The sequence below is a fragment of the Scardinius erythrophthalmus genome, assembly GCF_964197995.2.
Source record: "Scardinius erythrophthalmus genome assembly, chromosome: 18".
Lineage (NCBI taxonomy): Eukaryota > Metazoa > Chordata > Actinopteri > Cypriniformes > Leuciscidae > Scardinius > Scardinius erythrophthalmus.
Genome location: NC_138238.1, coordinates 9,258,019 through 9,273,501, shown reverse-complemented (window position 1 = coordinate 9,273,501; position 15,483 = coordinate 9,258,019). Strand labels below are relative to the sequence as shown.

General features: G+C 40.2%; 1 protein-coding gene across 6 annotated transcripts in view; it reads right to left on the bottom strand.

Moving 5' to 3' along the window:
* Nucleotides 1-15,483, bottom strand: part of bahcc1b (BAH domain and coiled-coil containing 1b) — a 101,631-nt gene that overhangs the window by 9,245 nt on the left and 76,903 nt on the right. For 5 of the 6 annotated variants that reach the window (XM_081392888.1, XM_081392887.1, XM_081392889.1 and 2 more), the window contains 9 exons: nucleotides 12,464-12,621; nucleotides 11,294-11,430; nucleotides 10,832-10,939; nucleotides 4,143-4,266; nucleotides 3,032-3,269; nucleotides 2,735-2,926; nucleotides 1,050-1,214; nucleotides 694-929; nucleotides 527-604 (listed from right to left, as the gene is read on the bottom strand). In XM_081392888.1, the coding sequence (XP_081249014.1) occupies nucleotides 527-604; nucleotides 694-929; nucleotides 1,050-1,214; nucleotides 2,735-2,926; nucleotides 3,032-3,269; nucleotides 4,143-4,266; nucleotides 10,832-10,939; nucleotides 11,294-11,430; nucleotides 12,464-12,621 (1,436 nt within the window). The remainder of the gene's footprint in view (nucleotides 1-526; nucleotides 605-693; nucleotides 930-1,049; nucleotides 1,215-2,734; nucleotides 2,927-3,031; nucleotides 3,270-4,142; nucleotides 4,267-10,831; nucleotides 10,940-11,293; nucleotides 11,431-12,463; nucleotides 12,622-15,483) is intronic. The other variant, XM_081392890.1, reaches the window with a different exon arrangement.

Genomic DNA, 15,483 nt, shown 5'->3' with positions numbered 1-15,483 from the left:
CTCTAAGGCGAGGCCCAGGTGAAGAATGATGCGTGTCTTTGTTCTCTATCGCACTCTTTGAGCAAAGTAGGAATTCTCCCCGCCTTCTGATTAGGCAGGCAAAGTCCCCTCGCATGCCTCACTGATGACCTCACAAAGTGCCGACAGTGACAGCCTTGACACCTACGGTGTAAATCCTTTCAAAACTATTGACTGTTTTATTTAGACAATGCATGATTCAGCCCGTGAATTAGCAGGCGGATCCCATCTTATCTTTATTGTGAGTAGATTTACGAGAGCCCCTGACAGGACAAACCACACGAGAATTGCACAATCCTTCTTGGAGGGATGACTTTTTATGGGCGCCAAGAGGGCAAGGCAGACAGATCTAGGCCACTAGGGGCTAATTCGCTATGTGGCGATGCACAACTCTTATAAATGAGCTCAAAAGTTCCTTGAATTCCTGGTCACCAGTATACATTTTATTTTGGAAGCGAACATGTTAGCCATCCAATTTTCATGGAAACTGAGAGGAACCATTCCATACCTGCTTGTTTCTGATTCGTCTGCTCCAAGTGATGTCATCATACTGAGACGACAGTGCTTCTAACCAACAGCTTTTCCCCTGAAACAGCCGTATGGGATATGTTAGCACTGTTAGAGCCTTGTTTGTAGCTAATTTACCAAAGTATTCCAACAAAACATAGCTGCTACCTTGCCAAAAAGCACTGCACTCTTCCTGGTGGTGATTTCTCGTGGACTAGGCAAGGTCTTGTGAAGCCTAGTGTGGTCAAAGGTGTTCTCCCTTGACCCCTCTCTCCACTTAGAGCCAGTCAATCTCCTTTCCTCCTCCAGTTCTGAGTGGTTATGGTCAGCACTGACCAGGGCTTGCCTACAGGGGGCCTTCCTTCTCTTCACCTCTTCTTTAGTGACGGACACATTCATAGACCCTGGAGGGAAGACAAAAAAAGAGAAGATATTTAAGAGTGACAGTGAAAGATGAGTGTTTGTGAACTAAGGTGATATCTGTCAATCCCTGCGGTCTAATTAAATAAGGATGTAACATTTACCGTATCCCTGTCTTTCTGTTTTGTTCTTGGCTTTCTGATTGGCCTCAAGCTTCATGATGGAGCATTGTAAAGGACGGCCGACTCCAGACAGTTGCTCTTTAGATGATAGATTCTTGAAGCCCTCTGCCCCTTCCTCGCTGTCGTAGATGCCGTCATCTTCCTCCTCTGTGAAAATGATGGATCGATTGAATGCATTGACATCTTGACTGGATAACAGTTCAGAGTGGACATCTGAATCGGTCATGGTGAATGTGAATGCAGCCTGACGATTCCTCTCACTGTATGATTTGTTCGATATTTAGCATGATGAAGTTCATGAAATGGGTGCCAACTGTGACTGTAACTGTCAACGTTCACAGGAACTGTGGCAGTCAGAAAAGTCTAGTCACTGACAGGTTTGACCACCAGACCTTTGCTTCCCACACGTGTCTGCCCTAGTATCTGACTCCTGCTTACAGCCACACAAACATTACCATTCCAAGTTTGGAATCACTATGAAAAATAATTTTAAAAATCTGAATTTTGGGATATTGCACATAATTTGCTGAATGGAAACACCTAGGTGAAAATAAAATGTATAACATTCTATGTTTTATTCAGTAAGAATACGTTTTAAGTGATTTATTTAATTTGACAAAAGAGACACTGTGATTTCCCCACAGAGCTGTTAACTAAAACTAATATTAAAAAAAGAAGCGGAAATAAAATATAAATAATAGATAAAAAAAACTTTAAAAACTTAAACATATATTAGAAATGTTGCTTTCACAACTAACTGAAATGTTAAGTGCTAAAATTATTAACACCAAAACTTAAATAAAAGCTAATGAAATGACTAAAATAACATTGTTTTCCCAATACCTACAGCTTCCATTTCTATTTCTATTTCATAACATAAGTTCACAAGTTCATAACATGGATGGAAACAGCTATTGACACCATATGCATTCTAGCTGTCAGTTTATTAAGATATTCAGATAGAGTTACATCTCAAGCTTTCTGCGGCACTGTTTTTGTTTTTTGTATTTTGTACTGTATTTTTGATGACTTTTGAATTTGAATTTCTTACAAAAACCTACAAATGTCTTTGTGATTCCCAATTTTTTGAGCGGTAGCGTACGCACACAAAGTCATACTCGCATGCTTGGGTGTCACAGATATGTATTGGCAGATGCCGTCTGTGGGCTATGTGTCTCGCATAGAGCGGAGATGGCACGGTGGCAAGCAGTGTCGGGTGTCAACACAGTGCTGACACACTTGTCACTTACAAGGCGCTCGTCAACACTCTCGCAAGCTCGTGAAATGTGAAAAGGATAACTTTCAGGGCAATTAACAGAGCGGCAACAACACCGCCTAGCTCGACCGCAGGCGTAGCTCACATTAGCGTTCATTACTGCCATGATTTCATCTCCACTTTGTTCACTTACAGAGGTGTGTTTGCAGGGAGCGTGGACTAAAACGTGTAGCGGAACTGGGGCAGTGGAGGAAGTGTACCATTTTTTTCCCTCTAGGTGTGGCATTCTGAACGCAGCATGATGCAGACTAGCATTACAGCTCGGGTTTTGCCCAATGCATGCCTGAGGAGGCATCGTTAATTTTTTTTAACAGCATGACAGTCGAGCAGGGAAATGAGAGGGTCCGCTGATCGTCATGCTGGGATGCATCTCTCTCGGCCCATAACTCACCTGTGTTGCTGTCGGAGGGAGAGATGCCCTTCTCGGTAGCTTCTAGCTTGCTATCGGTCACAGCCGTATCGCACATCAGCTGCTGAGTTCGGGTTGGCAGGGGTGAGGAGCTCAGGATGGCCTTTGACCTCACACCTCCTCTCATAATCCGCTTCCCATCGGATCCCTGGTGGACTGCTGCCCTACTGCCTGCTGGGATAGAGCAAATGTTCAAATTTCTAAATAATCAACAGTAATCTAAATATGAATGCAATTAAAAGTCATGTGTCACATATGTCTAGTATCTATAATGTTTACCTGTGTCATTGTTCTCTCCAGTTTTGTTACACTGTGTGTGTTCTTCTTTTCCACTGTGCTCTCGGGACAGATGCTCTGTAATAGTACTCTGTGTTTTGGTCTCTCTGTGACACAACAGGTTCACCAGTCTCGATCCACGCTTAACTTTGGCTTTCTGCTTCAGCTGTGAGCAAGCTTTCTGCTTAAACTTAGTGCTCAGCAGTCTTGGCCTGCCTCTAGGCCTACAGTGAGCCTTCATCTGAAAAAGAGAGAGGAAAATAATTAAACCAATGTCAATATTTGTGTTGCATTTTTATGTTTGCAAGGCAGCACTGTATTGATGTTCCTCATCAGATTCTCCTCTAAATATATATATATATATATATATTTTTTTTTTTTGTATTTCTGCATAACAATGTACTATTGATGTTTCTCTCTTTCACTTCATCTTTATTAATATGATTAAATGTTATTTCTTAAATATAAACTGATGCATTATGCATTAAAAAAAGTTATAATAATAATTTTTCTTATGTAAAAGTTTGAAAATCATTTGACCATGTTGAAAATCATTTGATGTATTTAACCATGTGTGAGAGAGCAAAAAACACTAACCAACTGACAGAAAACAGTGTTGAGTGTCATGACAACAGAAAAGTGTAAGGGGACATTTAAAAAAAGAAAAAGGTAAGAATTCACTTTACTGTCTAAAGTGAAAAATTCAAGTTCAAAATGAATTATTACTTACACTAAGAATGTTCCAAATTTTCCTCGCAACAATGACATGATTGTCATATATACTGGTCTTGTTTTCTTGCATTTATTTGAATGCTGATTTTTTTCTTTCTTACATGTATTTAACCATCTGACAAAAAAACACCAATCAACCAAGAATGTTTGGCCTTTAAAATCAAACTGATAATGATGACAGCTGTGATAATAATTGTGAATTATTGTGAATTGGGCTTGTCTTGCATTTAGTTGAATGATAAATAGTGATGGGTCTTTCCTTTCTTACAAGTATTTAAGCTTGTGACAGAAAACAAACTAAAACGAAAACTGTTTCAGCATCATGACAACAGCAAACTTTAAGGAGACATTTTCAGCAGTTTAGAAGCGATTAGCTACGAACCTGTGTGCTAGTGAGATGGTGGTAAGGGCTACTGGTCATCCTCCTCTTCTTCCTCTTCCTGTCTCCGCCTCCAGTCAAGTCCTCCACTGTAAGCAGACCCGGCCCCGCCCCCGCTCCAGCCGACCTGTCCATCACAACAGAGAGGTATTCATGAGGGGAGAGAAGAACGAAGGATGAAAAGGAGAGATCAGAGGCGAGCGGAGGGCTTGCCTTCCCTCTCTGTGGCTCTCTAATGACCTTCTTTTCAGGCTTTGATGAATGGAGAGGCAGGGGCTTGGTTCCCTGCTGCACGCTTGAAAAATTGGGATCTGACGCCAAACCGAGAAATATCTGAGAGAAGTGCTGGTAAAGCAACCTCCCACTCATAATTTTGTTTGTTCTTTTTTTCCTCGCTCTCCCTCGTCTCGGTCTCTCCGTCTCTGCTTACTCCTTTTCCATTCTGTGCCAATGGTTTCAGGGCTGTGAATTCCAGCATTACATTAATAAAAAAACCCTTCTCTGTCTTATTACCATATCAATGCATCTGTTCCTGCACAAAGCAGTACAATGCATAGGCCTTCAGGAGGGCAACGAGAGTGAGTGAGTGAGTGTGTGTGTGTGTGTGTAGCCAACCATCTAGCAGACCTATTACACTGAAATAAGGCTCATACACTCGCTCTGCGGCGATCGGCCTCTCGTTTTGCAGTGTGTAAGCATCAGTGTTTTTACTCCTGAGAAACAGACAGCTACTTCAAACTCGCCACAGGCTGCCTTAGTCTATGCTCGGGGCGGGGGGTGGCGGAACAGACATCAGCTGGCCCGTCAGTCACCAGGATGATTGGCAGGTGAGTGTCAGAAGCCGTGTCGGCATGTGGTTGGTGAATTCCAGCCTCCCTTCTGTGTCCTAGCGACAGCTATAGTCAGTTAATCCCAAAGCGACCCAGAATCATGACATGAAGACATTTTTAATTTTTCTTGTTAATCGAGGTGCCACATCACCAAGCTGACCTCGTGATTTCTGCGGTGCTGGATGCTGGACTGTTTCCCAGCATGCACAGCGGCATGTATAAATCAATTACAGCCTCATTGTTTACTGTGCTTATAGTTTAATCCATTTTGTGCAACACCGTTGTTGTGTTTCCTTAACTTATGGTCAATTTTAAGAGCATATTTTCACCTTAATGATGTGTATAATGTTAAGAGCCATATTTGCAAGTTTGAAAACCTTAATTTTTCATTATACAAGTGTCACAAGGTGTCATTTCCCTATTCTGCAGAAATCCTCATTTTAAAATACTGCTCATGGCAACTTCTCCTAATTTAGACATGAGGAGCAAAAAGCAGCATAAAAGTGGCCCAAATTTGCACTGAGCATCCCAACTAGGTTGAACATCCCACTAAAAGTGCAGCTCTGGCCAAATTGATCTGCGCATAACTGATCTGGCACTGCCCACTGGGTCTCACGTGGATAATTGGTCATTAATAATTGATATAATAATAATTGATTAATGAATAATGAAATACTGAATAATTTGTTCAGCTGAATAGCGCAATTTCGTCCTGCTTTTGGAGCATTTGGCTTCCCATACACCTCATAACTAAATAAAAAAGCTGCCTGAAGATGAAGAAGATTACTTTGGCATGCATATGCGAGGGTCTAAACAAAATAAATACATGTGATTTTTCAGTATTACCCATTTAGAAGAAGACCTGGCAGAAAGGAATGATACAAAATACATACGCACACGCACGAAGACATTCACTTGCATAGACACACATTCATATACACTTTCACCATACAAGCCCAGCACTGGCTGCGTTGTTTTCCACTCTTCCTTTCAGCTGTCTGAACACTGGCTGTCTGCCCTTTACTCAGGCCGGTGCTGTCAGAAAGAATCAGTGTCCCCACTACATAAACCCCGGCCCTCATCCTCAATACAAAGAGCCCCTGCTTTAGCTGGAGATGGAGGGAGGATACCCGCAGAGACAGAGAGGCACGGATACATGACCAGATGGGTGGAAAAAACATAGACCATGCTCTAAAAAACCTCAGTAGAAGAGTCATTCAGATTTGTAGATGCCAACTTTCTCAGGGTGTATTACAAGTTTAGAAATAAAGACCGGGTTCTCTGGAGTAATATAAAAATTTATAACAGGCACCAAAGTTGCGCACCAAGCTTAAGTAGTGTTAACAGCCGCATCATCTTTCTTATTATTATCAATGTTGAATACAGTTGTGCTGCTTAATATTTTTGTAAAAATTGAATTCAGAATTCTTTGATGGATAGCAAGTTTAAAAGAACAACATTTACTTGAAATTGTGTAACAATGCAAAAGTCTGTAATGTCGTTTCTGATTAAATCAATGCATCATTGCTAAAAACGTACTGACCCCATGATTCGGAACTGTAGAGTGTTTATATAAATGTATTAAATATCTATAGTTATATATAAATAAATATATAAAACTTATTATGGACATTAGTACTACTATAGACAAATGGAACTTTGTAAGATTAAACAAAATCAGAAAAGTCAGAGGAACACCAAAGCATCACTAAATAGAAAGAGAAGCAGCCAAAGATCAATGTGGATACAAATGAGAATGACTGATGTAGTGAAATGAACAGAGAGGGAGGGTGAGAGAGAGAGAGAGAGAGAGAGAGAGAGAGCAATCCAGAGGGAGTCAGTCGACCGACCGGAGCTGGATCAATGGACACTAACCTCTATCGACTGCCACCACATGCACCAACATCCCCATTTACACCCCATTCTCCACATCTGCAATTCTGCATCCGATAATTTCATCCAAAAACACCATATTACCACAATCCCCATTCCAAACCACCCCCTTCTAATCACACCTGGAGATTCTTTATTGTTTTTCGGGAGAAGATGCAACAAGCACAACAGACCTGAGGGGAACTGGAGGAAAAATCGTAAAGCACAAAAGCATTACCGAGAGTAAACTGTTCAGCTCTGAACAGAGTAGAGAGAGTGTTGAGTGCACTTCCCTTTCTCCTCCTCATGGCACAAGTACATCTATCTACAGATCCTCAACTACAAAGTCATTAAGAGCCCTAATAAAGGCCCCGTTTTTGTCAGAACAGAGAATAAAGCTTCGGTCTGCAGCAGAGTGGTACTTTCTCTGGCCGTGTGCATCTCTGATTCGCTTCTTCTGCATTTAAATGCCACAGAGTCTCCAAAACCCCCAAGGCCCGGGAGACCAGGTAACCGTGGAAACCTGATTAGTAACCCGACACCTGGTCCGAGGCGGGGTTTGGTGTGCGGTTGCTTCAGTTTGATGAGGACTGTGGCATGGGCGTCTATTAAAGAGCAGAGCTGACAGCCCCCCGCCCTACTCTCCACTGCCTGTCGCCACCCAAAGGCGACCGTCTGACCTCCTGACCCCGAAAGGCCCCTCTAGTCCTTGTGTCAACTCCATGTCACATTCCTGCTGTTGAGAGAGTGTGTGTGCTTGAGCGAGTATGCTGGTAGGAGAATTCACAGTCCTCTAATTACAAACCCCTTCCCCTCAGAGAGGTCAGGATTACACAGTAATGCTATTCAGGGAAGGGCATTGATTAGCAAGACACAATCATCAAGCTGAGAGAGAGAGAGAGAGAGAGAGAGAGAGAGAGAGAGAGAGAGAGAGAGAGAGAGAGAGAGAGAGAGAGAGAAGAAGACAGCAGAAAAGAGCAGGAGAAAATGGTCGTGTGTGTGTGTGTGTGTGTGTGTGTGTGTGTGTGTATGTGTTCCTGCCATGGTCCCCTTCACAGTCCAATAATCAAATTCTAGCATTCTCTCTCTGAAAAAAGATGCTGAATGTTGCTATTATTTACCATTGAAACCCTCAATCATTCTGGCAAGTGAATATATATCGGCATAAATCCCAGCATAAGAGCACTGTGCTGTTTTATCATATGCAGGAAACTGTTTGACAACCACAAAATGGCCAAGGTTCTGTTTTCATTTTGTACATTTAAACCCAACAAACTTGCTTAAAAAGTACACACATGACATTTTTCTCCTCGTTAAAATAAATATCCCCTTCTTTTGGCATTGTGTTATCTAAAGCAATAACATTTACACATTTTTAAGTGTCCGAATACATTTTGTGGCTAACGTACACTACTGTTCAAGCATTTGGGGTCTGTGAGATTTTTTAAACGTTTTTGCAATAAGTCTCTGATGTTCACCAAGGCTGCATTTATTTGATCAATACAGTAAAAACAGTAATACTGTTAAATATTGTAATTTAAAATAATTTCGATAGCACTTTATTTTACAGTCCTATTCCCTATGTACATACTATGTACTTATTATAGTAATTACAATAACTGGGTAATAACTAGGTACTAACCCTGAACCTACCCCTTAACCTAACCTTAACCCATGTAGTTACCTTATATTCACCAGTACTTTAGGTAAGTACACTGTAAGTACACTTGAGTGCACATACTGTAAAATAAAGTGCAATCATAACTTCTATTTAAAAATCTGATTTATTCCTTTGATGACAAAGCTGAATTATCAGCATCCATTTCTCCAGTCTTCAGTGTCACATGATCCTTCAGAATAAGCTGATTTTGAGTTCAATAAATGTATTATCAACATTGACAAAAACAGTTGTGCTGCTTAACATTTATGTGGAAACTGTGATACAATTTTTTCAGGAGTCTTTGATTAACATAAAGTTCAAAAGGACATTACAAATGTCTTTACTGTCACTTCTGATCAATTTAAAGAATCCTAAAAAAAGAAAATATTGTACTTACATCAAACATTTAAACGGTAGTGTAAACTGAAATGACCAGAATTAAGCTCTGTGCAAATTAACGTATTGTCCAAGTACCGCATTTGATGAAGAACATCCAAACTGACAATTAAAGTATGTTCTGTAATTTATAATTTAGCAAAACATTATTATTGTTGTCTAATTTGAATTAAATATAAAAAAATTATAATATAAATTTACCTGAGAAGCAACACTGCATAAGACAATAAGACTTAATACAAGTGTATTTTGTCTTACTGCATTAGAACTCTAAAACTCTAGTGTTGCATCTGTAGCATTTTGTTTATGTTTTTTTTTAAGGATATTTTTCCTGGAAAGCAAGTCAAAAAAGGCCTACTCCCATGGCCTCATGGGATGGTAAAGTGTCCATCAAAGGAAGCTAAGCATATTTGGACACAGGGTTAGCTGTGGTCTGGTTTAAAATCTGTCTCCAATCCATGCTCCCATGATGCACCATCAACACTCTTAACCTTGTCAAATGACCCTTTGACCTCAAACAGATTCGGCCAGATGCCGAAGGATGTTACGCGTTTTAGTACACAAATGCATGAGGGGAGTGAAAGACTGAAAAAAGCCCACATATTTCAACACATAACCTCAAATCCAATAATGCTGACAAACACAACAATGAATGTTACCATTCAATTCCCCAACAATTCATGCCGTCTGCCATCAAACTGACATAAACCATGATGAGAAAGTCAAACCTTGACTTTTCTCTGCCATTCTCTAAAGGAACTCAAAAAAAACACTCTTTTTACGACTCGGATAGATTTTAGTGGCGGGAAGTTGTCATTTGTTTTATTTGGCAGGGGAGCTTTATTAACGACACGGATAAATGTGCGCTGGGTATAGCATGTGTAATTAAGATGTTGCTCCTGCTTTTCATTAGCACGCTGCTAATCAACCAGGCTAGTAATAAAATGGGAGTTTTGTTAATCAGGTAGGGTAAACTTGATTTGACCGAGTTTATCAAAACGTCTAAGGCCCGGCATAAACAGAGGTGTATCTCAGGAGAGAACGCTCATCCATCAGAGTGATAACTTAAAGCCCTGACTTTGCGCAGGCAATTGGTCTCCGCGCTTTATCAAATTAATATCGCCGACGCGTCATGGGTTAGAAGGGTGTCGCAACACTTGTAGATAATCAATGGAAGTTGTAAATATGATTAATGACGGCTCTTTGCACTGATTAAGCACTTAGTCTGCCTTGTATGAACTGATAGGAGCCTTCTAGACTTATTTACATACACACACTCAAAAGAGTCGGATTGCACACGCACGTACAAAATGAGTTCACTAACATAATCTTTCAAAACATCTCCTATCTAGACTGTTATTAATGCATGTGAAGCGTTCGGCTGCAGGTAAGGAATTGTTTCCTGAGCTAGGCTTAATACTGGTCGCTGTAAAGCTCTAATTTAATCTCAACTCTCTCGCTCTGGAAACTGTGAAAGAGCATTTTCATTATTAATATAAAAGAGCTGTAGAGGAATCGCACTATATTTTCTGCTCTGCAGAATTATACGATTCTAAACACACACATACAACTTATACATCTTGTATAGCAATTAAATATAGCTAATTATAACTAGATTGTAAGCCTATGTCGGGATTAGCGACAGATCTTTTCTTCCATATTGTGATGAACACAAAGAATTATCGAAAAGAAAAAATGTAGGGTGGTCTAAGTATAAGGGTTTTTTTAACCTATTTTATCATCTGCCGCTGGTAAATCGCAAGTCCGACTGATTAAAAACAAAACAGCAGAGTTTGAAGTACTAGTAAATTTAATTAAAACACAAGCTGGCCCATTTATGATCCTTTCTTCTAGCAAGGAAAGTCTTTGCAAGTCAGAAATGAGTCCCTCACAAATACATGCATGAAGAAACAAGTTGTAAGGGAAACACTCACTTGACTTTTTTAGGGGCGTCTGTGGGGATAGGGGGTGCCGACGTGGACTTGCGCTTGCGTGGCCTTCCGGGTCCTCGACGAGCTGGACTGCGTGAGGTCTCTTCTTTCCTGTAAACACACAAACACGCACACACACACACACAGCCTGTCAATCACTCTAATTCACACTAATGATGTTGAATGAAACGAAACACTAAGCCATCCTAATTGTGAGAGTGGACTAGAGGAAAGACTTAAGCACAGCTCAGGCTTATGCAAAGAGGGCTCAGCACACACTGGGTGGTCTCAGCAGAGCGTTGCGAGGGGACAGAGAAAGAGCTGGAGAGAGACTGAGCGTGTGCTGGGGGATCGAAGAGAGTTCGATCTCTCCGTGCATGTGTGTAAATGGGTTTTGAAAGGTGTGCGGGGTGCATTTATATGTGGAGGGTGTGTATTTGTGAAAGTGGTCTGTGGTTCACTCACTGGTGGTCATGTTTTCTCTGTAGCTTGGCAAGCTCCCTCTGTTTTTCCTTGTAGCGCCGCTGCAGTTCTGCCAGCCGCACACGCATCGCTAGCTCCTCCCGGTCGAGCGTTTCCATGGTACCCTTAACAGGACACACCTACACAATGGAATAATCTCCAGTGAGTTTACAGTAAAAATGCCTTTCAACATTCTGTATGACCGTTTTTCTTCCACAGAAAGCGAATGGAGATATTGTGAATAATGTTCACAATGCTCTTTTCCATAGAGTGAAACAATATATATATATGATGACACTCCAAAAAGAACTAAATAGCATCACAAAATATTATAAAATTGGTCCATTTGACTCCGATATTTCAGGGTTTCTGGAACCATACAATAGATTTGTGTGAGAAACAAAATGAAATTTCAGTCATTAATAACTAAAATACTTTTTTGTAGTTCTTAAATCTTATTTGAATTGCAAGTAGAGCTGAACAATTTGGGGGAAATAATCTAATTGTAATTGCGATTTAAAATGTTTTTTTTTTTTAAAGCTCCAGGTTTGTGGCGCTTATGTGCAGAGCTGCACAAGTTTTGCCAAAAATGTTGCTATTATAAAGCAACATGACTATAAAATAATAATAATAATCATTCAAGCTTTAATTGTGGCAGAAAATCGCAGGGAGCCCCTAAAGCTTCTCTTTTGCTCTTTTGCTAATGCTTTAATTGCAAGTTTGGGAAGATGGTGAATGTTGCATTCATAGTACTTGTTAGAGTGTTAGAGTTCATGTGAAGCCGCATTTACTGTGAACAGAGCCATTCTGAGACACTGAAAACGCTGCAACACAGTGCCACACATCGCTCTGAAACGTGCAGCGCATAATATTTAATTCAATCTTTGTGATTTAATAATTGCACACAGCCAGCTTTATTTCAATTAATCATGCAGCCCTGACTGCAAGCGTTTCGAGATAAGGCATCACATGTTTAATGCAACAAATTAGAATATGCAAAAGCACTAATAAGATTTGAGAGCTACAGTTGAAGGAAAGATTTTCATTCAATAACAAAATTTTATTATTTAGTGAAGTTTTCGTTTAATTCATTACAGGAGTGCAACTGCTGACTATAGTCTAAACAATGTACAAACAAGCAACTGTAAATGAATGAACATGAGTCACATGTACCGGTTCAGGCCGTGGCGTCCACCTGCACTTCCTGCGCAGATTGAGAATTCTGCGGAGGGGTGGAGTTGAGTCTGCAGGAAGGGGCGGGGCCAGCTCCAAAGCCCGAGCGGCAGCTAGGGTTGCCAAACTTTGAAGGTCAAAGGTCAACATGTCGTCTTCTGCACAAAATGAGAAGAAATAAAGAGATTAAAGGAGACATCGCATTATCTGATCTTATATCACAATGACAGATATGAGGAAGATACAGAAAGATATCTGCCTAGGGCAGGGGAGTCCAGTCCTGTTATTGGAAGGCCAACTTCCTGGAGAGTCTTGCTCAAACAAGCCTGCCTAGAAGTTTCTAATAATCCTGAAGACCTTGATTAGCTGGTTCAGATGTATTAAACGAGATTAAGATCAAATTTGAAGTTAATTTGAAGGCAAAGTTCAAAACCCAAAGCACAATGATTAAAGGTATAGTTCACACAAAAATGAATAATTCCAAACTTGTATGACTTTCTTTCTTTTGCGGAACACAAAAGATATTTTGAAGAATGTTGGTAACCAAACCACTGGACAAAAAAAAAAAAAAAAAAAGAAAAAAAATTAAAAATACCTTCCTTTGTGTTCCAAAGAAGAAGAAATGTCATGAGGGTGAGTAAATGATGACAGAATGTTCATTTTTTGGCTTTAATCAATTAGTCTTCATCGTTGTCTTAGATGCATCAAGATGCGGTCACACGTTTTCTGACCCTTTTCAAATGTTATGAACCCTGTTTACATGTGTATTTAGTGGGAAATCACTTGAGACAGATGTTAATGCCATGTGTAAACTGAGGCCTCTGTCTCTCCATGTATATTCAAAAGTGACCTAGCAAAACAGACATCCAGTCTGTCCCAGTAGATGCAAGCTGAAAAAAAAAACCTGTGAAGGAGCAAAAATAAAAAGAGAGTGGAAGAGAGAGAGAGCGAGAAAGAGGAAAGCCTCAAACGGTACAAAGCCGCCTCTAAGCACGCCGCTGTTTCCTGACAGCACTTTGTGCTTTCAGAGGCTGAATGAGCAATGATGATAGCTATTAACCAGAGAGCTTATCTCTGTACATGAGGCTTAGATGCCAGGAGCCATGTTACAGAGAGAAAGAGAGAGAGAGGGGGAGAGAGAGAGATGAAGAAGGGCGAATTCTCAACATTTATCACTGTCATTAGGGCAGGCCACATGCTCAGTCTCCACTCAGCCAATGAGGCTTGAATATTCATGACAGCCAAAGCTGGCCTGGGGATACTGCGAAGACTGCATGAGTGTGTATGTGTGAGCGTCTGTGTCTGTGTTAGCGGGCATCCACAGCTCGCTATTCTGTTGCGTCACTGCAAGGCAGGGGCACAGTATGAGATCGGCGAGGAGAGAGACTGAACAAGGGGGGAAAGAGGGAGGGGAGAGAGGCAATAAGAAGTAAAGTGTTTATTGAGCTATCTATTTATTCGCAAACATCCCCTCATTACTAACATGGAAAGAATCCAATTTTCTCCTCCGAGGGGAAAAGCACGGTGCACGAGCAGACCTGCGCGCAGAGGGCAGAGAGCAGGAGATCAAAACCAAACGAGAGGACAGGAGAAGAGGGTGGTGAAAACTGTAAATTTCATATCACATTTACCACAAAATAAAAAAGAGCTTTTTATATTAAAAAATAAAGCCTATTTTAAAGACCTTTAGGTCAGGCGTCTTGAGATTTTTTTTTTTTTTTTTAAGTGGAATTTCTTTTAACGTGAGGTTCTCTTAACACAAAGTCAAAGGGATTCTTCTAGTACGTTTACAAAGAAAGATTTTTTTTCATGACAATAAAGCAAATGTTCCCCAAAGATTCTCAGTGTCACATTTTATGTTTCCCCCCATTATTCTCAATGTTGATTCTCATTATAAATGGTGTTGAAAAAATACTAATCATCATGGTAGTATTTCTTTAATTTTATACGGATTTAATACTTTACATACTGAATAAATGCTGTACAATTTATAGTAATAATAAAATAATGCAATTCTTAGCATTACAATAATTAGAACTGGGGCAGAAAATGTTCTTAACGGTCATGTCAAAATGTATTTTAAAAAATCTTAATGGTTCTAAAAATAGGCTTAATTTGCAAATAAGATGCAAATACTTTGAATTTCCCATAATTTTCTAAATCTTCACTGTATACTAAATTACTACTTTAAATACTTAATTTATAATAATAATACATTTAAGCATTACAGTAATGAGAATTGGATTGGAAAATGTTCTTAATCATCATGGAAAATGTTAATGTACAAATATATAGCATACATAAAATAATACATTTCTATTTTTGCTTGGGGTGAAATATGACATGGACATGTTCTTGACACATTCTGTGAGATTTGCCTCAAAAGGGAGGGAGAGGAGGGAGAAATGCGAACGACACGTTGTATGGGCTTTAAAAGAATTATAGCCGCATGAAGGAAATCTCTCAGCTGAAACGCAAAGTGAGAGAGACAAGTGAACAGAAAGGAAAAAAGAATGAAATACAAGATGAGGAAGACTGGATTATGGGGGTCTGGGAGGGTCTTTGGTTTCCCACCTGGCTGAAATCATTGTGCCACTTTTAGCCCTGTGGTGGTCTTTTTGAAATCGATGCCCATCGCCCTGCCGTAATGAAACCGGTGGGGACCAGAGCCATGGAACAGCACATGGATAGAGTGATGAAATGAAAGCAAGACGTATGAGAGGGATGGAAAAGCTGAGGCCCAAAAAAGAAATGAAAATGAGAGAGGGTAGGAGAAAAGACAGATAATGCTCTCTGAGAACATTTAGCCTAGACATCTGTGTGTGTGTGTGTGTGTGTGTGTGTGTGTGTGTGTGTGTGGGGGGGGTAACGCTGTGATATCACTAACCAATCAATAACAACTACCAACAATACTTCAAAGAACCTCTCAAAATCTATATAATTTTATCACACGTTATTTGTCCGTACATCACAATGCCCATAACACCGCAAGGAATGTTAGCGGAGCACCTGAGACGTCT